Below are 26,763 nucleotides of genomic sequence, written 5' to 3'. Positions count from 1 at the left end.
CATTTGATAAAATGGCAAATCCTCTCTGGAAAACTATTTTAAATTGAACTTTGACTGTAGGACAAAGGGACACAAGTTTCAAACTGAAAAATAAATGATTGACATCAGAAAACTCCTCTTGTAAAAGTGATCAACGCGTGGCATGGTGGCACAGTGGCTAGTACTGCATGGCACGGTGGCACAGTGGTTCACACTGATGCCTCTTAGTGCCAGGGACCCAGGTTCAACGTGGAGTTTGCATGTTTTCCCCATGTGGGTTTCCTCCGAGTGCTCCAGTTTCTTCCCACAATCCAAAGGTGTGCAGGTTAGGTTGATTGGCCATGATTAAATTGCCCCTTTGTGTCAGGGAGATTAGCAGGGTAAATACATGGGATTACAAGGATAGAGTCTGGGTGGGACATTGTCGGTGCAGGCTCGAGGGGCTGAATGGCCTCTTTTTGCATTGTAGGGATTCTATGAAATGGAGTTTCGTGTTTGGAGAGAGGAGCGGACATCTTGAAACCTTTTCAGAGACAGTTGGATTGTAGATAGGCAACAACTGTAGAATGTTACAGATGTGTGAACGAATGTGATCGGAATGGTTTTTCTCACTTATATCCATTTCATGATCTTTGAAAAGATAAATTAAACGGGAGCTTCTCCAGTACATTTTCCAAAAGTAAAAGCATTGGAAAGAAAATTAATAATTCTCCTGACAAGGAGGGTAAGTAGGCGCCAGAATAATACAGGTAGATTTCACTAAATTGTCAAGGATTGCAAATTTGGAGATAGGTAACAACCTAGAGCTTATTTTTCTGAACGAGTTATTGGGAAACATTAACCCTCAATTACTTTGCCTCAAAGTCTTGATAAGGCTTTTAATCCCTCATGTCAAACTGTTGTAACAATGTCAAGACACCTTATCAACTGATTGGATGATCATTGAAGTAAATATGGTTGCCAGGGAATTAAATTCTTACGTAAACACATGGTGAAATTCTCCCGTTTCAAACTGGCATCAAAACAATGTGTTGGCACAGTTTATTTGATTTTATTAAACATTAAAGAGAAGACTATTGAAAGCTGAGGCCACCAACACTGACGTTGGAGCCAATGCAATGGAAACGCAGCATTCCACTAGACAACCAGCTTCTCAGCCAAGAAGTGTTGGTCCTCAACTGAGATAAGGACCTCTTGAATCGGAATGAAAGAAAATAACAACAACTTGCATTTAGGAAGGACCCGTAACTTCATAAAATATCCCATGGTACTTCACGGGATCGTAATCAGACAAAAAAACGTTATTCGAGTTAAAGAAGATGACATCTGGACAGGTGGCTTCATGCTGAGTCAAAGTGGTGGGTTTCAAGTCACATCTTAAAGGAGGCGAGAGAAGTAGCGAGACAAAGGAGTTTGGTGAAGGAATTTCAAAGCTTAAGGCCCAGAAGGCTAATGGCACGGCTGCCAATGGTGGCGAATAGAAAGTGAGGTATTCACGAGAGATTCTCTGAGGGATGTCAGGTTGGAAGAGGTTACAGAGATGGGAAGGGGAAAGGCCCTGGACGGATTTAACACGAGCTTGAAAATCTTAAAATTGAGGCAATGATGGACTGGCTTCCAATGTAAGCAGCAAGCACAAAAGTGATGGGTGAAGGGGACTCAGTGCGAGTTAGGATAAGGGCGTTTACGAGTGTTTCAGGATGAGCTTGTGAATGGAAGACAAAAGATGAAGAGTCAGGCAGGAGAGCAGGGCACGCAGGGGGATGGGAGCACTGTGACCTCCAAGTTGCACATCATCCTGACTTGGAAAATGTGGTTGTTCCTTCATTGTCTTTGGATCAAAGTCATGGAACTTCCTCCCTATTAGGACTGTGGGAAAACCCTTCACATGGCTAGCAGGAATTCACAACACCTTCTTGAAGGCTGATAGTGACCAATAGGATTAGAGCACAAATATAGGGGATTCCTGTGATAACTGACCATGGCATTGGTATCCAGAATTGCTGGAGACAGTTTGTCATATTTACACAGTAATATACTAGCATTGGAGGCAGTTCCTGGAATATTTACCAGGCTCATTCGAGGGATGAAGGCATTGTAGCCAGCAATGCCCACGTGCACATTGTACAAAGCTGAGATGCTTCGTTTGTCAAAATGAACCTCTACTGGCTGTATCCAGCAAAAACAGGTGCAGCTAAAACAATAATGAATCTTGGCCACACAATCCTGTTTCCAGCCAAATTCTGCCATTTTCTTACCTCCATGTAATTATTGAATAGGCTTATGAGCTGGTCTGTTACATTAAAAACATTTTGCCAGGAAAAGCTTGGCATGCGTTCTGCACGTTCGAAGGACTGTCTGTTGTGTAGGAAGTTGAGGATGTCGCCTGCTGTCAAGTCGATGTCCTCTAGTTGTCTGTTAATGAAGTATGAGACTGTGGGGTTTCTTATCGAATCCTGTGTGAAATAAAGAGAGCAGTAAGTGTTACCAAAAACATTAATTTTTTAAAAAATTGCGTTGGGAATGTTGTGCCTGCGAAGGTTCACATTGTTACTGAGAACATTTTCCATTTTGGACTACCTTCAACAATTCTCATCTTAAAATCATAGAATCCCTGCAGTGCAGGAGACTGTCTGGCCCATCCAGTCTGCACCGATCACAATCCCACCCAGGCCCTATTCCTGTAACCCCTCAAATTTAACCTGCTAATGCCCCTGACACTAAGAGGCAATTTAGCATGGCCAATCAACCTAACCCACACATTTTTGGACTATGGGAGGAAACTGGAGTAATCGAAGGAAACCCACGCAGACAGAATCACAGAATACTACAGTGCAGAAGAGGCCTTTCGGCCCATCGAGTCTGCACCGATGCATGAAATGCCCTGACCTGCCCACCTAATCCCACTTGCCAGCACTTGGCCCATAGCCTTGAATGTTATGGCTTGCCAGGTACTCATCCAGGTACGTTTTAATGGATGTGAGGCATCCCGCCTCCACCACCCTCCCAGGCAGCGCATTCCAGACTGTCACCACCCTCTGGGTAAAAAAGTTTTTCCTCAAATCCCCCCTAAACCTCCCACCCCTCACTTTTAACTTGTGTCCCCTCGTAACTGACCCTTCAACTAAGGGGATCAGCTGCTCCCTATCCACCCTGTCCATGCCCCTCATAATCACGGACACCTCAATCAGGTCGCCCCTCAGTCTTTTCGGCTCCAATGAAAACAACCCACGTCTAACCAACCTCTCTTCATAACTTAAATGTTCCATCCCAGGCAGCATCCTGGTAAATCTCCTCTGCACCTCCTCTGGCGTGTTCACATCCTTCCTATAATGTGGCGACCAGAGCTGTACCCAGTACTCCAGCTTGGCCTCACCAAAGTTCTATACAACTCCATCATGACCTCTCTGCTTTTTTAATCTATACCCCCGATTGATGAAGGCGAGTGTGCCATATGCCTTTTTCACCACCTTATTAACCTGCCTTTCTGCCTTCAGGAATCTATGGACAAACATGCCAAGGTCCCTTTGTTCTTCGGAAGTTCCCAGTGTCAGACCTTTCATAGTATACTTCCTTATCAAATTACTCCTTCCAAAGTGCATCACCTCACACTTCTCAGGGTTAAATTCCATCTACCATTTATCCGGCCCTTTGACCATCTCATCTATGTCTTCCTGTAACCCAAGACACTCACCCTCACTGTTAGCCACCCGGCCAATCTTTGTGTCATCGACAAACTTACTGATCCTACCCCCCACATAGTCATCTATGTCATTTATATAAATGACGAACAATAGGGGGCCCAGCACGGATCCCTGTGGTACGCCACTGGTCACTGGCCTCCAGTCATGAAAGCAGCCATTTGTCACCACCCTACTGCTAAGCCAATTATGAATCCACCGTGTCAGATCACTCTGTATCCCATGTGCATTAGCCTTCTTAATAAGTCTCCCATGTGGGACTTTGTCAAAGGCTTTGCTGAAATCTATGTAAACGACATCAACCGCACTACTCTCATCCACACACTTGGTTACATGCTCAAAACATTCAATCACATTTAGAACATAGAACATAGAACATAGAACATTACAGCGCAGAACAGGCCCTTCGGCCCACGATGTTGCACCGACCAGTTAAAAAAAAAAACTGTGACCCTCCAACCTAAACCAATTTCTTTTCGTCCATGAACCTATCTACGGATCTCTTAAACGCCCCCAAACTAGGCGCATTTACTACTGATGCTGGCAGGGCATTCCAATCCCTCACCACCCTCTGGGTAAAGAACCTACCCCTGACATCGGTTCTATAACTACCCCCCCTCAATTTAAAGCCATGCCCCCTCGTGCTGGATTTCTCCATCAGAGGAAAAAGGCTATCACTATCCACCCTATCTAAACCTCTAATCATCTTATATGTTTCAATAAGATCCCCTCTTAGCCGCCGCCTTTCCAGCGAAAACAATCCCAAATCCCTCAGCCTCTCCTCATAGGATCTCCCCTCCATACCAGGCAACATCCTGGTAAACCTCCTCTGCACCCTCTCCAAAGCCTCCACATCCTTCCTGTAATGTGGGGACCAGAACTGCACACAGTACTCCAAGTGCGGCCGCACCAGAGTTGTGTACATTTGCAACATAACGCTACGACTCCTAAATTCAATCCCCCTACCAATAAACGCCAAGACACCATATGCCTTCTTAACAACCTTATCTACTTGATTCCCAACTTTCAGGGATCTATGCACACATATACCTAGATCCCTCTGCTCCTCCACACTATTCAAAGTCCTCCCGTTAGCCCTATACTCAACACATCTGTTATTCCTACCAAAGTGAATTACCTCACACTTCTCCGCATTAAACTCCATCCGCCACCTCTCGGCCCAACTTTGCAACCTGTCTAAGTCTTCCTGCAAACTACGACACCCTTCCTCACTGTCTACCACACCACCGACTTTGGTGTCATCAGCAAATTTGCTAATCCACCCAACTATACCCTCATCCAGATCATTAATAAATATTACAAACAGCAGTGGCCCCAAAACAGATCCCTGAGGTACACCACTTGTAACCGCACTCCATGATGAATATTTACTATCAACCACCACCCTCTGTTTCCTATCCGCTAGCCAATTCCTGATCCAATTTCCTAGATCACCCCCAATCCCATACATCTGCATTTTCTGCAGAAGCCTACCATGGTGAACCTTATCAAACGCCTTACTAAAATCCATATATACCACGTCCACTGCCCTGCCCCCATCCACCTCCTTGGTCACTTTCTCAAAAAACTCAATAAGGTTAGTAAGGCACGACCTACCACTGACAAAACCATGCTGACTATCCCTGATCAAACCTTCCCTCTCCAAATCAAGATCGATTCTCTCCTTCAGAATCTTCTCCAGTAGTTTCCCAACCACAGACGAGAGACTCTCTCGTGTGTAGTTCCCTAGCTTGCCTCTACAAACTTTCTTAAATAGTGGGACCACATTACCTGTTCTCCAGTCCTCTGGCACTCCCCCAGTAGCCAGGGGAGAATTAAAATTTTGGGTCAGAGCCCCTGCAATTTCCTCCCTTGCCTCCCACAACAACAGACAAGAGGAGAACGTGCAAACTCCACACAGACAGTGACCCAAGGTCGGAATTGAACCCGGGTCCCTGGCACTGCAAGGCAGCAGTGCTAACCACTGTGCCACCATGCCACCCTTAGGAATAGAATGATTAGGTGGAGTTCAAAGCTCTCTATCTACTTGATCCCAAACAGGCATCATAGCTACAAGATCAGGAGAGCACCCCTTACGGCAATGGTTCAACAATTTCCACTTACCGTACCAACTATCCTATGGCTGAGAGAGTGTCAGTTGATGCCAAATTATGGACAGTGTTATGCTGTGGGCACACACTCTCTGGGAAGGAAGTTAAGGTTGCCCAGATGCTTTTAATGTGGCACCCTTACAACATTGTAATTAAACCTCGAACACAAACCCACATTCATGTAGGATATCCATTAAGGAGTATAACACTTGTTAGGGATTTTAGAAGTTTTGCATTCTATATAGCCATCTTATGATATATTTATCATTTTATGGGATGTGGGCATCGCTGGCTGGGTCAGCATTTATTGCTCATCCCTAACTGCCCTACATTTCAGAAGACATTTTAGAGTCAACCACATTGCTGTGGGTCTGGAGTCACATGTGGGCCAGACTTGGTAAGGAAGGCAGATTTCCATCCCTAAAGGACTTTTACGACTATTGACAATGGTTCCACGATGACCATTAGAGTTTTAATTCCAGACTTTTATTGAATTCAAATTTCACCATTGGTGGGATTCGAATCCGGGTCCCCAGATCTTACTCTGGGTCTCTGGAACATCGACAATTCCATTGCGCCACTGCCTCCTCAGTAGCCATGATCACGATTGACATGACAAGGACATGCAAAGCACAAGTTCGGGGAGAGAAGAACAGCCACCAAGACCAGATAGAGAAAACAATGAAAGTAGGAAGATGTTAAACATCTTTAATCTGTCTCTGTCACAAAGCATTCAGGATAACCACAGTGGCAGAAGCTGAAGAGCTGAGAGATGGCTGGTTGGCAGCGACACTTTGCTCACCTGTCCTGATGGCCAATACTTACTCGTATTATATTCATCTGTACACTGTTCTGGAAAAAGTTCCACATCTGTGGCTTCACCTCCCCCCAGATCTTTCCAATCCTCTTAAGTCTGTGCAGTTCCTCGAAAGTGGCATTAGCCTGTGAAGGAGATTCAACCGACACATGTTGTTGTGCGCTGCATTTAAACATTTCACGGCCTTACGTATTTAACTCGGGACTGAACAAGCCCTCCTTCTGCTGGACCACAGACTGATCATGCATCTGAACCGCTATTAACTCAGGATGAGCAATGTTAAAAATTATATTTGTGCTTCTCTGAAATAAAATATTTCTATAAAAATATTTCCAATAAAAAAAAGGGATAAGGGGATATGGGGAACACGGGTGGGGGGAGGCGGATTTGAGACCAGGGAGAGATCAGCCATGGTCTGATTGAATGGTGGTGGAACAGGCTCGAAGGGCTGAACTTGCCTACTTCTGCTCCTAATTCCTACATCCCTACAATGGAGTGGGTAAAATAAACTGACATATTCAAGAAAGATGAAGAAGGGGCTTCTTTAAAGTGCAGTAAACCTGTTACATTTATCTGTTTCTGATAATATTTGTCAAGCATTCTGACTGGGTGCGCACTGTGCTTTAAACTCAATAAGAAGTCTCACAACACCAGGTTAAAGTCCAACAGGTTTATTTGGTAGCAAATACCATAAGCTTTCGGAGCGCTGCTCCTTCGTCAGATGGAGTGGAAATGTGCTCTCAAACAGGGCACAGAGACACAAAATCAAGTTACAGAATACTGATTAGAATGCAAATCCCTACAGCCAACCAGATCTTAAAGATACAGACAATGTGGGTGGAGGGAACATTAAACACAGGTTAAAGAAATGCGTATTGTCTCCAGACAGAACAGCTAGTGAGATTTCATGACTTTAAACTCAATGTAGGGCTGCCTGGCCTTTTCAATGAGATCCACCACGTGCCTGGTTGGTAATCAGAGGTTCTGCAGCATGCGGCACTATTTACCAGCTCCCTCTGTCTGAACAAGGATCTTTTCAAAGTGCTAACAAACTAGAGAGGCATATGTCTATCATTACTATTGCACAGAGAAAATGGCATTTTACCTAGAGCACAGAGAACAGGCGATGAAAAGTTCATCCAGCAAACATTCATCACACTGTGGCACATCGAGAAATATTGTTCAAACAATGTACACTCAAACTCTCTCACATAGATTCATAGAATCCCTCACATGCAGAAGGAGACCATTCAGCCCATCAAATCTGCACCGACTCTCTGAAAGGGCATCTCACCCAGCCCCTCCCCCACTGCCCTATCCCCGTAACCCAGCGCATATACCATGGTTAATTCACCCAACCCACACACCTTTGGACACCAAGGGGCAATTTAGCATGGCAAACCCATCTAACCTGCTCATCTTTGGACTGTGGGAGGAAGCCAGAGCACCCGGAGGAAACCCACACAGACACGGGGAGAATGTGCAAACTCCACACAGACAGTGACCCAAGGCCGGAATCGAACTCAGGTCTCGGGTGTTGTGAGGCTTTTTTAGTCTATACCACTGTGGCACCCGAATAGGATGTGCCACCGTGCCGCCTACATTCGATTAGAGAAGCCATGATTGATTTATGCTGAACAATAGAAGCTGTAGCCAATAGGCTACCAGGGATAAGTGTCTGCTTTCAGTTGACTTTCCAATCACCAAGTCACTGGAACAAGATTCTTCAAACTATTACACCAAATTACATTCTAAATTATCCAAAGTTTGCATCCACACCACTAGGGCAATACTTCCCTTCAATGGTTCCATTTGTGCATGGTATTTTTTTTTTAAATCACACAATTAAACTTAGCCCATAATTGACACTATGCATTGAATAAGCCTTCATGATATGTTCCTCTGAAGAGATTAGGAGTTTGCAAGGTACATAGGTATAATACTATTCAGATGTAGTGCATGCAATCATCTAAAATTAATCATCAGAATCGAGTAAAAATCGCGTGCTCTTACATTTTTGATCAGCTGCTGGGTTGCTGGGGAATTGGGGGCAAACAGGATCTTGCCCATCAGCAGCGGTTTCAGCATGTTCCAGATGATCTTGGTTGTGGGGTTGGACTCCATGTTTTGATTAATCGCGTTGCAGAAAGGAGCTACAGTGAACATTTACCAAACATTAGCATTAGTGCGATCACAGACTGATTCTTAGCTCCAGTAAAGCTGACCACAATTACACAGAATCCTGTCTATCCACATTCACTGCATCTGTTTTATCTCCATTCCACCACCATCAATATCCATCTCCCGCTCTCCCTCTTCTCTCTGAAGGTGATGGCCAATATTGTTTCTTAGGCAAAGGCCACTTACTTGTGGCTTTCTTTTCAGTTGTAACACAGGAGGGGGAGTGATAACAGCCGAAGAAACTGGGGAGGAAGAGAGACCTAGGAATCCCTTCAATCGTTTGCACATTCAATAGGATTTTCCAAACAGGAACAGTTTTTCCCCCTTGTTCTGTGCTTAGTCTGGCTGTTGTGCTCTATTGATCCCCATTTAACATCCGTCAACTCAGTCTGGACTTGGGATCACACCTGACACTATTACTCACTTCTATGATTCACTTACACCGTGCGATGAATTCATCAACCACACTTAAAGTTTATTTATTAGTGGCACAAGTAGGCTTGCATTAACACTGCAATGAAGTTACTGTGAAAATCCCCTAGTTGCCACACTCCGGCACCTGTTCGGGTGCACTGAGGGGGAGTTTTGCATGGCCAATGCACCTAACCAGCATGTTTTTCAGACTGTGGGAGGAAACCAGAGCACCCGGAGGAAACCCACGCAGACACAGGGAGAACGTGCAGACTCCACACAGACAGTGACCCAAGCCAGGAATCAAACCCGAGTCCCTGGCACTGTGAGACAGCAGTGCTAACCACTGTGCCACCATGCTGCCCCAATCTTACCCACTCATTTTTACCCTATATAATTCCTCACTTGGCATTTCCCGCTATACCAAAGGTTTATGTGTCAGAGACTGAATCATAGAATCCTACAGTGCAGAAGGAGGCCATTCGGCCCATTGAGTCTGCACTGACCACAATCCCACCCAGGCCCTATCCCCATAACCCCATGCGTTTACCCTCGCTAGTCCCCCTGACACTAAGGGGCAATTTAGCATGGCCAATTTACCTAACCTGCACATCTTTGGACTGTGGGAGGAAACCCATGCAGAGACTGGGGGTAGGATTTTCCCATTGTGTTCCTGAACCCTACCCCAGGGGGAAACAGCCTTAATTTTTACAGGAGGCACTGCTTTAATGGGCCCGCAAATGAACTTGTCACCCTATTAGGGATGGCAGGTGGTCTCCTCAAGCTGTAGGGGACAATGGGTGAGCTTCCAGCAAAAAAGGCTCAGCAGACAAGATAAGTAACGAAGAGGGCACTTCAAAATGGAGGTCTTTTACTCCAGCTTTTTTAAACTTCAATTTCAAAAATGGATCTTACACCGAGACAATCAGTGTAAGTTGGGGTTTGGCGGAAGAGTGGTGGCGGCTTTGAGGGGATCCTCCTACAGGGCGGCCTCCAGCTGTTCCAGCACCCAGACAATGCTTAGAACATTGGTCTCCTGGTCTATTCCATGGAGACAGCTCCAAAGCATCTAAACTGGCACTCAGTGCCTGTGGAGACCTGGACTCCAACTGCAACATCAGGCCGGCCTCCTTTTTTGGTTTCAATGTGTTCTCCATGAGCATCATCAGCTATCTCCTTGTGCGGGTGGGCGATCCAGCCAACCCCCCCCACTTTACCTCCGTAAAAATGGTGTCTCCCATTCCATTTCAATTGATGCGCAGTAGGGATTGTAGAATTCTATGATTAAACAGCCCCCTAGCCTCTCAAAACCTGGCCCCACCCGCTCACTCTTGCCTATTGAGACTATCCTGTCCTGGTCTCTATTTTACCAGCACAGGGGCCCTCACTTGGGTTCCCTGTGCCCATCAGGACATTCTCCCCGTAAGGTCATAGCCTCTTCTTTAAACAGCCCACAACCTCTCAAATCTGGTCCCCTTCACTGTGCACAGTAGTTAGCACTACAGCCTCACAGCGCCAGGGACCCGGGTTCAATTCCGGCCTTGGGTCACTGTCTGTGTGGAGTTTGCACATTTTCCCCATGTCTCTGCGGTTTTCCTTCGGATGGTCCGATTTCCTCCCACACTCTAATGATGCGTGGGTTAGGTGGATTGGCCATGGTAAATCACTCCTTGCAGTCAGCGGGATTGATTAGTGGGGTAAATATATGGGGTTTTGGGGGTAGGGCCTGGGTGGGATCAGAATCCTAAAATCATAGAATCCTACAATGCAGAAGGAGACCATTCGGCCCATCGAGTTTGCACCGACCACAATCCCACCCAGGCCCTATCCCCATAACCCTAGCATTTGCCCTAGCTGGTCCCCCTGACACAAAGGGGCAATTTAACATGACCAATCCACCTAACCCTCACATCTTTGAAGTGTGGGAGGAAACCGGAGCACCCGGAGAAAACCCACGCAGACACGAGGAGAATGTGCAAACTCGGCACAGGTAGTGACCCAAGCCGGGAATCGAACCCGGGTCCCTGGCGCTGTGAGGCAGCAATGCTAACCATTGTGCCACCGTCCCACCCCAACTGATTGTTGTCAGTGAGGCTCGATGGGCCACATGGCCTCCTTCTGCACTGTAGGGATTGGAGAATTCTCTGATTAAACAGCCCCCCCGCCTCTCAAACCCTGGCCCCACCCGCTCTTTATGACCCAGGCTGGGGCCTACCAGGCAGACCCTGCCGACAGCCTGGACTGCCCTTCAGTTCAGCTTCCATAACCTCTGAGTTCTGGCTATAGACCACCCGTGACCTTTGCTTGAACCTGGCTCTGATTGGTGAGCAGTTCTATAAAGCGGGACCCCCTTCCCCAGGTGGGGGCAAGAGTCTCGCTCTGAGCCAATTAAAACCCTGACAAATGTAAAATGGCTGCAGGGCAGATGGATGTTTTTCATGGACGGCCTCTCAACTGACTTTAGCTGGTGCGGTGGAACACGAGGATCCCCTAACATCCAGCCCTCAATGTCCACATTCTTATTCCAATCTCCAATCGCCAGAGAACATGTCAGTTTTTACAGGGAACACTTACTGGTTGTGTAATCGTAAGCATACTTTGACTCTTTCTTTGTGTTGTTAATTCCGAGGAAAGCCTTGTAATTATTATCTTCATACCAGTTGAACGAGAAAACACGAGAGCCTCCTTTCTCAGGGTGGCCGCAGATTAGATTTGATAACAGCTCCATTAGCTGACTGAATGAAGCCGGGCCTTCCTCGGAAAAGAGCGAGTACAGCACCCGGAGCAGATCCTGAAAACTGTCCCTTGCGATAAACTGGGGAGGAGAGAAATTAAAACAAAAGCAAAATCATTCCATCGATCACTCGTGCTTTAAATAAATACATCAATGCAGCAGCGAAGAGAGAAGCTGGAGAGACAAAATCAAAACAGAAAATGCTGAGCTGTGGAAGAAATGAGAACCATAGAATCCCTACAGTACAGAAGGAGGCCATTCAGCCCATCGAGTCTGTTCCAACCACAATCCCACCCAGGCCTTCTTCCCACAACCCCACACATTTACCCTGCTAATCCCCCTGACACTAGGGTCAACTTAGCATGGCCAATCCACCTAACCCGCACATCTTTGGACTGTGGGAGGAAACCGGAGCACCCGGAGGGAACCCACGCAGACACGGGGAGAACGTGCAGACTCCGCACAGACAATGACCCAAGCTGGGAATCGAACCTGGGTCCCTGGCGCTGTGAGGCAGCAGTGCTAACCACTGTGCCACCGTTAATGTTCAGAGGGAGATCCTTCATGAAAGGGAGACGGGAAATGTTAGCATGAGATTCCGCTGCACTTCATTTCTTTTGCCATCAGTCTGTCGTGTCCAAACACAGGGTGGGATTTTCTGGTCCTTCCCGCTAGCGGGATCTTCCAGCCCCGCCGAAGGCGACCCACCCGCTACCCTCTCCTGTGGCGTGTTTTGGACTGGAGGCCAATGGAGAGCTGGCTCCACTACTGGAAACCTCGCGACTGGGGCTGAGGGGGGCTGGAGAAGAGTATAGAGCACATAGTATTCAAACGTTTGTGCCAATGTTGGATTCAGTTCAAGATGATTAAAGGATTGAACTGGGTAGAAAAATCGATTTCCTCTAATGGGGGATGAAAAGTCATCCTGGAGTCTACAGGATTTAAAGATTAATCTCCAGGGTAATGCTCTGACCAACCCTGGGAGACAAAGCATAGGTATCAAGGTTTTTTTTTTCACTTTTCTGACCACATTTGATTACTATAGGGGATAGGGGCGGCACGGTGGCACAGTGGTTAGCACTGCTGCCTCACATCGCCAGAGATCTGGGTTCAATTCCCAACTTGGGTCACTGTTTTTGTGGAGTTTGCATGTTGTCTGCGTGCGTTTCCTCCGGGTGCTCCAGTTTCTCCCCACATTCTGAAAGACCTGCTGGTTAGGTGCATTGACCCGAACAGGCGCCAGAGTGTGGCGACGAGGGGAATTTCACAGTAACTTCATTGCAGTGTTAATGTAAGCCCTACTTGAGACTAATGAATAAACTTTAGGGCTCGGGTGGAATTGTTGTTGGTGCAGGCTTGATGGGCTCCTGCACTGTAGAGATCCTGTGATTAATTATTTAAAAGTAATTGGTGATAGCTAGGAAGCCTTATTGACAGACTGTCAAGAATCGCCCAGTCACATAACGTCGAGGTGAGATGTTTTTCGATCGGGGTTTGGATGATGCGCAATGGGTCTAGCAATGAACAGGTTAGGTGTTCAATACCGGAATGTGGTGAGAAGGGTTGGGAAAAGGTGGAGGAGAGGAGCTGGAACACACCCAATCAGAGTTGGCAATCCTACTGTGACCTCCTAGGTGAGGGTTTCGATTGCCCAAGAGGGTCTGCTGAGCAATAGGTTGGAGCAGATTGTTACTTCCAGTACTGGACCCCATATAATCATCCGACAGGAAGTGCACTCCCACAATGGAAATTGCCCCAATGTATCTGACTGCAAGCAAAATTCATTTCTTAAGTTTCATCTCAGTTCGATGTGGGTGTGAGCCCATATAATTCAGAGCAAGTTGACCTGACCATCCAACTCACAGAGGTCATGGGGTTGGGTGAGGGGAATTTGGAGTTTTTGGTACCACTGACAACGATAGGATGGATGAGAGAACTTATTACGAGTGCCCTTAAACACAAATAGGGAATGGGTGATTATTTCCTTACCTCTTCTAATAGGGGCGATGCATCATTCATAATTCTCAACCAGAAACGCAGATCTATCCCTTGTGAATAAGGGTTTAGCACTCTTGGAAGCTGAAAAGAAGACACAGCACATTTACATTACTGTGCCAGAGGCTTAGCTAAGGGTCAGACAGGATGCTGAGGCTGCAAACGGTCTGATTCTTCACCACCTTACTTCTATAAGCTCCTCCAGTCCTATAGCTAACCCCCATCCCGCCCCCCCCTCCCCCCGCCGATCTCTCCATCCCTCCAAAACTGGCCTCTTGAGCATTCCATCGGTCCCACCACCCAGCGACAGACAGGCCTCGAATATCGAGGTCGCACACTCTGGAATTCACTCCCTAAACTCCTTTACCTCTCCTCCCTTAGGATCATCCCTTCCTGGTACCATTCCTGTCTGAATATCTGAATAGATGTTGATAATCTCTGCTATCTTGAAACTATTGAGGATATTTGGAAGGAAAAACATAATTAGAACGTAACTAAAACAGAAAATGCTCAAAAATCTCAGCAGGACTGACAGCGCCTGTGGAGAGAGAATAGAGCCAACGTTGAGTCTGGAAGACCCTTGACGAATTATGTAGATATGACATTTCCACATCACATTTGTCCTATCCTGTTACAAATGGATTATATTCAATGCCAAGATGTTCAAAAAGTTAATAACGGAAATAATCTGCACTAGTAAGTGAACTCAAACTAATAATTCCATCCTGGCATTCAGGTAGATATGAAAGTAGGTGTCCTCACAGTGCCACTTAACTCACAGATATCAGTACAGATAACCCACACAAGGCAAAAATACATGTAGTAAAGACATTTGGTAGCTGGCGACATGCTTTTCAATACTGAATGGGCAGAATAATGGACCTACTGTTTGAAAGAGTTTAAAGAAATCCACGTTTGCATAAAGTGCGTCTTCCACTCTCTGGAGCCGTTGCTGTGACAGGATACACATTCCATTCAGAACACTGCGCATTCCCCAGCGATTCAGGAAGATGAGGAAACGATTCAGGAGGACCTGACTACACGCTATATCCTTGAGGGCTAAATCTGGAACTCCGTAAGCAAACTAGAAGCAAACGGGACAAAGAAGAAGAAGAAACGTTAGTTGACAGCTCCAAAGACGCTTAGAAAACTCATTCTTCATCAACAAATAACTCTCATTGTCAGGGGTCTCGCGCTAAAAACATAGGAGCTTTGAATATATTATGTAAGAGAAAGGATTCTTTGCGAGTGGAAGATGGTTAGGTGCTCTGAAATGCTGTAGATTTGGGGGATATCAAGGCCAAAAATTATTTCTTTATAAAATCCTCCGGTTTTACAATTTGCATTTCACTAGTTCTGAGGTACAATTGGAGACTGTGATCTCTTGGTTGGCCTCCTGCCCTCACGTAATTTCGAGCTCACCCAAAACTTTATTGCCTGATCCAAGACCTGTTTATCTATTAAACATAGAAACATAGAAGAAAGGAGCATGAGGAGGCCATTCGGCCCTTCGAGCCTGCTCCACCATTCATCATGATCATGGCTGATTATCCAACTCAGTAACCCGCTCCCATTTTCCCACCATATCTTTTGATCCCTTTTGCCCCAAGGGCTATATTTACCTCCTTCTTGAAAACATACAGGGCCCGATTCTCCCATCCCGACGGACACGTTTTTTGACACGTCAGGTTGGAAGATGCGCGTGTCAGCCATTTTGCAGGATTCGCGCATGCGTTCCCGACGCATTCACATCTCCCACAGCTGGAGAGCAGGCGCAGTCAGGACCGCACTGGAAACCAAAGTCCCTGGGCTCGATAGCATCTCCCACCCCGCTAGGAGTATTTCACTCCAGTGGGGTTTAGAGTAGCTCCCCGCTTGCGGAGAAGTAGTGGGAGACCCCGCTGGAGTGAAGGGGGGCAAGCGGGACCCCCCAAGGGGGTCACGTGGTGGGGGGTGGTGCCCCCTGGGTATGGGCACCCTGGTAGTGTCAGCCTGTGCCTCCTGGCACTGCCCAAGGGGCAAAGTGCCCACACCGGGCACTGCCAAGAGGGCAGGGCCAACGGGGTGGGGCCTAGGGGGCAATTGATGGAGTTTGGGGTTCCCACTGCCACTCTGCAGATAAGATTGGTCGGGGCTGGAGGGAGGCCAGCGATCGGGGTGGGCGGGTGGGGGTGGACTGCCGGAGGTGGGGGGGGGGGGTCTTCCTCTCGGGAAGGGGGGGGGGCTGCCTCCTGTGGGGGGGGGGGGGGGTAGTCAACGGGGGGGGGTGTCTGCTGGGGGTGTGGGAGGGAGGGATTGTCACTGCTGGTGGGGGGGGGGGGGGGGGGGGCGGGGCACTGGAGATTGCATTGCTCCAGGACGAGGGGGGGCGTTGTGGTTGACCCAGGAATGCTTGTGCAGGCCGCTTGTGGGGGTTTCACGAGGGGCAGCAGCGCGGGAGACCCGGACTGGCCAGCCATTGAGCTGACCAGCAAACTGCAGTCTGACAGTTCGGGGCCACTGAGCATGTGTAGAGGTGCAGAACTGTCAGACTGCAGCGTGAATAGGCCCCGCCCCCGAGCTTTTAATGATATTCACGATTGTGACCTCTGCAGTGCACAGAGTGTGGGAGATTCGAGTCTGAACTCCCACTGAGAAAACACCATTTTCCCCACCAACTCAGCACTTAGAATTTTTTTGGGAGAATCGGGCCCACAATGCCTTCTGTGGTAAAGAATTCTACAGGCTCACCACTCTCTGGGTGAAGAGATTTCTCCTCATCTCGGTCCTAAATGGTTTACTCCTTATCCTCAGACTGTGACCCTGGTTCTGGACTCCCCTGCCACTGGGAACATCCTTCTTGCATCTAAACTTGTCTAGTCCTGTTAGAATTTATAGGGTTTGATGAGATGCCCCCTCATTCTTCTGAACTCTAGTAAATATAATCTTAACCAACTCAATCCCTCCTCATACATCTGTCCCACTATCCCAGCAATCAGTCCAGTAAACCTTCGCTGCACTCCCTCTAGAGCAAGAAAATCCTTCCTCAGATAAGGAAACCAAAACTGCACACAATATTCCAGGTGTGGCCTCACCAAGACCCTGTGTGATTGCAGCAAGACATTCCTGTTCCTGTACCTGAATCCTGTCACTATGAAGACCAACATACCATTCTATACCGCCTGCTGCACCTGCATGCTTACTTTCAGCGACTGGTGTACGGGGACAGCCAGGTCTCGTTGCACATTCCCCTCTCACAATTTATGGCCATTCAGATAGTAATCTGCCTTCCTGTTTTTGCCACCAAAGTGAACCTCACATTTATCCACATTATGCTGCATCTGCCATGCTTTTTGCCCACTCACTCAACTTGTCCAAATCACACTGAAGCATCTCTGCATCCTCCTCACAGCTCACCCTCCCACCCAGCTTTGTGTCATCTGCAAATGTGGAGATATTACATTTAGTTCCCTCATGATCATTAATATGTATAGTGAGTAGCTGGAGTCCTAGTACTGATCCCTGCGGTACCCCACTAGTCACTGCCTGCCATTCGGAAAAAAGACCCGTTTATTCCTTCTCTGTTTCCTGTCTGTCGACCATTTTCATTCTATCTCAATACACTTTCCCCAATCCCATGCACTTCAATTTTACACGCTAATCTCTTATGTGGGACCTTGTTGAAAGCCTTCTGAAAGTCCAAATAAACCATATCCACTGTCTCCCCCTCATCAAGTCTACGCGTTACATCCTCAAAGAATTCCAGTGTAGATTTGTCAAGCATGATTTCCTTTTCGTAAATCCATGCAGACTCTGTCCAATCCTGCCACTGTTTTCCAAGTGCCCTGCTATAAAATAGTTTCTAATGGACTCTAACACTTACGTTAAATCCTTTGTGATGGATGCCAGCATTCTCACTTACGCTGCATTCACTGACCCACATTGTTCTGGCAACAACTCGATTTTAAAATTCTCATCCTTCAGTCCAAATACTTTCATGAGCTGATCCTTCCCCATCTCAGTAACTATGTTCAGGTCAGCCTGGTCCCCTCAGACCTCTGCACTCCTGGTTTTTTGTGCACACTTGAATTTCATTGTTTTACTATTGAGAGCCTGTGTCTTCTGTGCCTGGTGCCTAAGTTCCGTGCTTTCCTCCCTAACCCTCTCGATCCCTCCAGCTCTCTTTCCTCTTTTAAGGTGTTTGTTCAAACTACCTCTCTTTTTGATTTGATTTGATTTGATTTGTTATCGTCACATCATAGAAACCCTACAGTACAGAAAGAGGCCATTCGGCCCATCGAGTCTGCACCGACCACAATCCCACCCAGGCCCTACCCCCATATCCCGACATATCTTACCCGCTAATCCCTCTAATCTACGCATCCCAGGACACTAAGGGGCAATTTTAGCATGGCCAATCAACCTAACCCGCACATCTTTGGACATGTATTAGTTTACAATGGAAAGTATTGTTTCTTGCGCGGCTGTACAGACAAAGCATACCGTTCATAGGGAAGGAAAGGAGAGAGTGCAGAATGTAGTGTTACTGTCTGCAACCAAGCTTTTGGTCAGGTCAGACTGTTGTTGCCAATTGCCTTGGGACATTTTACTGAGTAATGACTATGCTTTCACTCCTAGATATAAATACAAGTTATTGTTCTCTCGTGATTTGATGTAACCGTCTTCTTTTTAACAAATTCCACCAAGTCTCTTCCAGCCAAAAATATCTGGAGAGCAATGCAGAGTGATTCTGGTCGGTGTTAAAGCAGCCCCTGGACAAGGACGTGCCATCTCTCCCATGCAAGACGTTCTTCTCATGAACTAAGCAGAAGTGAGTGGGGAAGAGAAGATGAACAAAAACTCACAACATGGTTTCTTCATTTTCTTTTGTAATCTATATAAAAGTATTGCTAATCAATTCCCCCTTCTATTACCTCCCTCAACAACCCTGTAACAACATTCAAATTGAGTCCAGAACGTCAAACAACAAATCCAAATTTGATGGCTCGAGTCCCCACTCTGACACTTTGCAACTATCTCACCCACAACGTTTCCCGTCCATCATAATCGGCTAAACTGCACCTATCTCCACAGATTTGCTTGCTTTGGACAGAAGTAACTCGTGAAATTTGCCCAGCTTACAACTCCTACACAGCCAAAGCTGGCAAATTCTTGGTAACCAAGCAACCCACATCAGAAGCTTGTTGATGCAATTGGATTAGTCGGAGAATCAAGGTTAACTTTGCAAATGATCAATATATCATCTTTCAACCTCACCCAAGACACAGAATGTGGTGATGTCAGTAATCTAATTGTCCCACTGTGCTTTTAACTTGAACAAATATTTTCGGGCTGATTCTAGTTCATTGTCTGGGTAATTGGATTGCTCTGTCATAAGATTAATTATGTGCATCAACACACTGGTCAAATATTTCAAGACGTTAAAAAGCCAGAAGTTTAGCAGCTATGATTTTCTGAGTTGAAATTTGTCCAATTTATTTTGTTTTCAATCATTCTTGCTTTTATTAATTGTTTGCCTGATTGGAAAGCATCCTTCCCTCCCTCCTTCCTTCCCAACTGAAAGCAGATGATCAGAATCACAACTCCTTTGGGAGGGTTTTGTTCAGCGAAACAGCTGCTCTGGAGCACACGCCTGCCTAAAGGGAGATGTGAGTTATGTGGTCACCGCCCTGTTTTCTTTCCTTGATACTCAGCCAACAGCACAGTCATGTTACACTAAACTCCCCGGGTTGGTTAAGTGTTGAGCACTCCAGTAACCCCAGGTTAGATGTAGGGAGGATATTCCTGATGGTAGGGGAGTCCAGAACCAGGGGTTACAGTCTGAGGATTCGGGGTAGACCACTTAGGATGGAGATGAGGAGACATTTCTTCACCCAAAGAGTGGTGAACCTGTGGAATTCATTACCACAGGAAGTAGTTGATGACAAAACATTGAATGTATTCAAGCGGCGGCTGGATATAGCACTTGGGGCAAATGGGATCAAAGGTTATGGGGAAAAAGCAGGTTTAGTCTATTGAGTTGGCTGATCAGCCATGATCATAATGAATGGCAGAAGGACCAAGTGGCCTCCTCCTGCTCCTTTCCTCTCTGTTTCTATGGTTCTATGTAACACTAAAAGCAAAATGCTGCAGATGCCGGAAATCTGAAATAAAAACGGAAAATGCTGGATAGACTCAGCAGGTCAGGCAACATCTGTGGAGAGAGAAACAGAGAAGTCCAAATATGACGGCATGTTGGCACGATGGTTAACACTGCTGCCTCACAGCGCCAGGGACCCAGGTTCAATTCCGCACTCGGGTCACTGTCTGTGTGGAGTTTGTAGGTTCTCCCTGTGTCTGCGTGGGTTTCCTCCAGATGCTCCGGTTTCCTCCCACACTCCAAAGATGTATGGATTTAGGTTGATTGGCCATGCAAAATTGCCCCTTAGTGTCAGGGGGACTAGCGGGGTAAATACGTGGGGTTACGGAGAGAGGGCCTGGGCAGGATTGTTGTCAGTGCAAGCTCAATGGGCTGAATGGCCTCCATCTGCACAGTAGGGATTCTATGATTCTATTCTATGATTCTATGGCTTCTTCGAAACCAGTCAATCAGACTGGCTGAAGCTCGCTAGGGCTGGTCTTCCTGTCCTTGAAGGGTGGAAGTCACATTCTGCACTAATTAAGGCTGCCCCAGGGTATTGTCTCCGCATGGGAACCAGGTTTCACATTGGCGAGCTGTGGCCCAACTTTTAGATTGGGGCAGGCTATTGTCCCCCTGAAAACCCACCCCTTGATTCTTCCTGTAATTATTCAGTTGTGTGATTATTTGACAGAGTCAGGAATGTTGATAGCTGTTTGTGAAGTGTATTGAAATGGATTATTCAGATCTGGGATTCCAAAATGGAAATGGGGGGGCCAGAGAATTCAAATACAGTCTTAATTTCTACAATTGTTTTAGACTTCCGGTGGCAGATAGGTCAGTAACACAAATTTAAGGTGATTGTTGTAACGATACGAGGAAATGTTTTAATTTCTTTCACAAGGTGTTGTTGTAATGTGGAACGCACTTCCTGAATGGGTGCTAGAAACAGATTCAAATACAACTTGCAAGAAGCAATTGGCTAAGTTCTTGAAAGGAAGAAATTCACAGGGTTGGGGGGGAAAAGAGCAGAGCAGTGAGTGGGACTAATTTGACAGCCCTGCCAAAGAGCTGACACAGGTACAATGGGCCGAATGGCTGCCTTCTGTGCTATCTCATTCTATGGTTCCATAATTCTAAGTTCTAATGTGCATCGAATCAGGAACATGGATATCTACTCGAAAATTTGAATATTAGCTGTAAGCGCATGCCTATCATGGGATTGGAGGAATGGAGGAAGGGCGGTGTTGTCCTTCAAATGTGAATTAAAGTTTGTGGAATGTTTCATCCTTGGAAGTTTAGTGGGAGGAGGATATATATGGTACTGGAGACAATGCCAGCCCACTACCCTCAGTTGCATGTGGCCTGGCACTGTACTGGTCATTTAAGTTCCCTGGCAGTAGGGGACGTTGGGTTATCTGCGATTGCCTGTAGGCTGATAAAAGTGAAGGGGGTAAGGAAAGAAAGAAAATGATAGGGGGGAGTATATTTATCCAGCATCTTTCACGGCCTCAGGAAGAACTTTACAGCCAACCAGGTTTTCCTGATTTGCAGTCACTGCTGGAAGGAGGGAAGAGTTAATTCGTGTAAAGCAAACTCCCAAACAGCAATGTGATAATGATCAGAGAATGTGTTTTTTTAAGAAGTGATGTTGGTTGTGGGATGAATGCTGACCACAACATAGAGAGAATTCCCCTGCACTTCATCAAATTTCCCCATGGAATCCTTAACATCCACTTGAAAGCTCTTGCTCTGAAACGAGACCACTCCTTGTAAATGGTCGCAATTATCAGCCCACAACAGCACTGGTGCCATGGGCCCAGTATAAAGACAGCCAGAATGTATCAACCGCAGGATAGGTTACAAACATAATATGACCTTTGACTTCAGCTCCTGCTCTGCCCAAGACCGCAAGGAACTACAAAAGGTCGTGAATGTAGCCCAGTCCATCACGCAAACCAGCCTCCCATCCATTGACTCTGTCTACACTTCCCGCTGCCTCGGAAAAGCAGCCAGCATAATCAAGGACCTCACGCACCCCAGACATTCTCTCTTCCACCTTCTTCCATTTGGAATAAAATACAAAAGTCTGAGGTCACGTACTAACCGACTCAAGAACAGCTTCTTCCCTGCTGCCATCAGACTTTTGAATGGGCCTACCTTGCATTAAGTTGATCTTTCTCTACACCCTAGCTATGACTGTAACACTACATTCTACACCCTCTCATTTCCTTCTCTATGAATGGTATGCTCTGTCTGTATACTGCGAAAGAAACAATACTGTATACTAATACATATGACAATAATAAATCCGAACAAATCAGTTGCCTCATCGATTACATTAACCTCTCAGTCTATTTATTCCAAATCAAACAAACTCTTCCGGTTGACATCAATCTTTGGAAAATACCTTTTAATTTAATCATGTTTTAAGTTTATTTATTAGTGTCACAAATAGGCTTACATTAACATTGCAATGAAGTGACTGTGAAAATCCCCCAGTCGTCACACTCCGGCGCCTGTTGGGGTACACTGAGGGAGAATTTAGCATGACCAATGCACCTAACCAGCACGTCTTTCAGACTGTGGGAGGAAACTGGACCACCTGGAGGAAACCCACGCAGACACGGGGAGAACATGCAGACTCTGCACAGTGACCCAAGCCGGGAATCAAACCTGGGTCCCTAGCACAGTGAGGCAGCAGTGCTAACCACTGTGCTACCATGCCGCACGGTGAATAGCTTATTTTATGTCTGAAAACAAATCCTAAAATGGGTTCCAACAATAAAGCCACAAGTCAATCCTCTACGGGTCTCTCTAAATCCTTTGACATTCCAGCAGTTATGTGTGAGATGGGAAGATATTGTACCACTTGTTTGTTCGGATACTATTCAGGACTTATCCATGTGTCATAACCACAAACACCCAGAAATGAACACTAGTCAAAGAACACTGTCACAAAAGTGTTGACAGTTCTTTTGGAACTTGCTGGCTCGAAGTTTCCAAAAAGGTTAAGGTGGTTAAGCTGGTTAAGTCTGGGTAATTTGGAATCACAGCATTCGTGGATGTTTTCTCATTATTTTATTATTTGCATATGAAAAGGTCCTTTAGCGCTGGGTTCCAATTTTGTTATTATCCCGGCACTGTCAGTCAGTGCTGCTTTCCACGCTGGTGCATTCCATCTGTTAAAGAATTTGAGGCCACACACCATTACCAAAGGGAACATTCTGATGCAGATTGTAATTACTTCAACTCTCAGACATGTTGTGAGTGAAGGGCTGCACTGTGTCTGAACACTGGGGTTAAGGGCGTGCACAGCCCTTGCAAGTAAATCTGTTCAAACTGATTCTCATCAACTCTTTCTTTAAAGATGTTTTTATTCACGAGGATTAGGTTATGATTCTTAATTATATGGAAGGATGAAATATCATACAGAAAATATGATTTTTTTTGATGTTGGGTTGTTTGATAATGTGCCTGTAAAGCACTATAAAACACATGGGCGGCACGGCGGCACAGTGGTTAGCACTATTGCCTCACAGTGCCAGGGATCCGGGTTCAATTCCCGGCTTGGGTCAGTGTCTGTGCGGAGTCGGCAAATTCTCCCCGTGTCTGCGTGGGTTTCCTCTGGGCGCTCTGGTTTCTTCCCACAGTCCAAAAGATGTGCTGGTTAGGTGGATTGGTCATGCTAAATTCTCCCTCAGTGTACCCGAACAGGCGCTGGAGTGTGGCGACTCGGGGATTTTCACAGTAACCTCATTGCGGTGTTAATGTAAGCCTACTTGTGACACTAATAAAACAAACTTTTAAAAAAATCTTTATACAATGCCATTATTGCAAGGTTTTGTTTTATCTTCATGTGATCTGGGCATCGCTGGCAAGACCAACATTTGTTAATCATCTCTGATTACCCTTGAGAAGGTGGTGGTGAGCTGCCTTCTTGAACCACTGTGGTCTGTGTGTGTACATACAGTAAGAAGTCTCACAACACCAGGTTAAAGTCCAACAGGTTTATTTGGCAGCACAAGCTTTCGGAGCCTCAAGCTCCTTCATCAAGGGCAGTGCTCCGAAAGCTTATGCTGCCAAATAAACCTGTTGGACTTTAACCTGGTGTTGTGAGACTTCTTACTGTGCTTACCCCAGTCCAATGCCAGCATCTCCACATCATGTGCATGTACACCCAGAGATCTGTTAGGGAGGATGTTACAGCATGTTGACCCAGCAACAGTGAAGGAACGGCGATATATTTCCAAGTCAAGATGATTTGTGACTTGGAGGGGAACTTGCAGCTGGTGATGTTCCCATGCGTCTGCTGCCCTTTCCTCTGGGGGTTAAAGGTCATGGAGTGCTATTGTTACATAAACCCCTCTATTTCTCCACAACTCACTACCCCTCCCAATTCCATACAACGTTTGCAGATAAAGTAGATGGGCTGAGTGACCTAATGCCAGGCAGTTGCATGCTCACACTATGCCAGCCACTGGGAGGCACATGACCTAGGGGTGAACCTTCCTCTGACTCCTCTGCACTAAGGGCAGCATGTGCCAACCCAACTCAGTACAGCTGAATGTGGGAATTCTTGGGACATGGATGAATCAAACCCTATGGCAACAAAGTGTCCCTCTCCCCCACACACCAAATTTTTATTTATATAATGAATATATCTAAACATTCCTTATCTCGGGCATTCAATGATTAGCCAGAATAAGACAGTGATACTAATTGGCTTCTTTCTTCTGCATCAGAAGAGTACACTTGATCACCTAATACTGTTTTAAGAGAACTGGATCTATATCTGTTGAGAAGGGGGCTTACAATTATACAGATAAAGTAATTTGATTCATGCTGGCTTCATGGAACAAGGAAAAAAACAGATACTATGGGAAAAACTCAACAGGTCTGTGGAGAAACAAATGGAGTTAATGGGCCTGATTTCAATACTGTGCAAATGGATGGGTTTCAAATGAGTTAAAATCATTTAGCATTTTGGGTCGATGACCGTCTGTCAGGGGCTGGCATTATGGGGCTCTTGGTTGGGTGGGTCTATTTCTGTCGAAAGCAGAAAGAGCGAGTTTGATAGACTGAATGGCCTTTCCTCATTCCTGACTTTCCTATGTGGGTGGTACAATGGCACAGTGATTAGCGCTGCTGCCTCACAGCGCCAGGGATCTGGGTTCAATTCCGGCCTCGGGTCGCTGTCTATATGGAGTTTGCACATTCACCCCGTGTATGTGTGGGTTTCCTCCGGGTGCTCTGGTTTCCTCCCACAGTCCAAAGATGTGTGGGTTAGGTTGCTTGGACACGCTATATTGATCCTTAATGTCAGGGGGATAAGCAGGGTAAATATGTGGGGTTACGGGACTAGGGCCTGGGTGGGATTGTGGTCGATGGGCTGAATGGCCTCCCTCTGCGGTAGGGACTATAGGAGTGTAGGATGGTATATTATCGCACAAGGGACATAACCAAAGCAACGCTTACCTCTTCAGGCCGCACTTGGGCGTTGATTAAGTGATGGACAACAGAGTCTGAAAGTCCAATATCTTTGAGTAAGAAGGAGGTCAGAACTTCATCATCCTTCAGAATATCTTGGATTCGAATACCGCTCCCTTCAAATAAAATAGCAATATCATGAAAAATAAGGAAAGAAAACCTTCTCGTCCCATCAACCTATTTTTTGTTTTACTTTGTTACGTTAGTGAGATGTGAAAGTATAGATCTCAGGGGTTATGATATACTCCTGATAGCCAGTTAGTGAAGGAAGAATTAGAACTGTTCCAGCTCTTAGTACGAGCATTCAATTAGTTCCACTGCCGTGATTTCTCCCCATGATGCTGCCATTTTTCTCCCTCTCAAGTATTCCTCAATTCTCTTTTGAAAATTATTATTGAACCTATTTCACTCTTTCAGATAGTGCATTCCTGATCATACTAACTTGCCATATAAAAGAAATTTTCTTCATCTCACCTCTGTCTGTTTTGCCAATAACTTCAATCTGTGTCCTTTTCTTACTGAGTCTGGGAACAATGGGTGGGATTTTCCAATTGCTCCCTCCCCAAGACTGGAAATTCCCACCTGAGATCAATGGATCTTTAAATGGTCCATCACATTGTACGTCCCGCTTGCAACGATTCCTGCAACAGGCGGAACCGGAAAATTTACCCCAATTTCTCCTTACTTACTCTTAATGATTTTGACACCTCTATTACATCTCCTCATAACCTTCCCTACTCTAAGGAGAACCATCCCAACATTCTTGGCACCGTTCTAGTAAATCTTCTCCGCACCCTGTCTAAGGCCTTCTAACATGTGGTGCCCAGAACTGGACACAATATTTTAGTTGCGGTTTAACCAGTGGTTTTTAAAGGTTAAGCATAACTTCCTTACGTTTGGACAATATGCCTCTATCTGTATTCTCCATGTCTCAAGAAGTCCAACATAAAACCTGGAGTGGTGTATAGATATGATTCACATTATTCTAACAACACCCATTATATGAAAAAATACATATTGGTCCTCTGCTCTTTGTGATTTTTATTAATGACTTAGAGGAGGGGGCTGAAGGGTGGATCAGTAAATTTGCTGATGACACCAAGATTGGTGGAGTAGTGGATGAGGTGGAGGGCTGTTGTAGGCTGCAAAGAGACATAGATAGGATGCAAAGCTGGGCTGAAAAATGGCAAATGGAGTTTAACCCTGATAAATGTGAGGCGATTCAT

The 26,763-nt window shown here is 46.0% G+C and overlaps 1 protein-coding gene across 1 annotated transcript in view; it reads right to left on the bottom strand.

Annotated features, from left to right (window-relative positions):
- Nucleotides 1-26,763, bottom strand: part of abca4b (ATP-binding cassette, sub-family A (ABC1), member 4b) — a 136,857-nt gene that overhangs the window by 95,329 nt on the left and 14,765 nt on the right. The window contains exons 5-11 of the mRNA XM_078218844.1: nucleotides 25,526-25,653; nucleotides 14,816-15,013; nucleotides 13,924-14,013; nucleotides 11,775-12,015; nucleotides 8,622-8,761; nucleotides 6,617-6,733; nucleotides 2,238-2,435 (exon numbers count right to left, since the gene is read on the bottom strand). Coding sequence (XP_078074970.1) covers nucleotides 2,238-2,435; nucleotides 6,617-6,733; nucleotides 8,622-8,761; nucleotides 11,775-12,015; nucleotides 13,924-14,013; nucleotides 14,816-15,013; nucleotides 25,526-25,653 — 1,112 coding nt within the window. The remainder of the gene's footprint in view (nucleotides 1-2,237; nucleotides 2,436-6,616; nucleotides 6,734-8,621; nucleotides 8,762-11,774; nucleotides 12,016-13,923; nucleotides 14,014-14,815; nucleotides 15,014-25,525; nucleotides 25,654-26,763) is intronic.

Source organism: Mustelus asterias, chromosome 8, assembly GCF_964213995.1.
Source record: "Mustelus asterias chromosome 8, sMusAst1.hap1.1, whole genome shotgun sequence".
NCBI lineage: Eukaryota > Metazoa > Chordata > Chondrichthyes > Carcharhiniformes > Triakidae > Mustelus > Mustelus asterias.
Note: the sequence above shows the minus strand (reverse complement) of the source record. Positions and strands in the feature narration are given on the sequence as shown.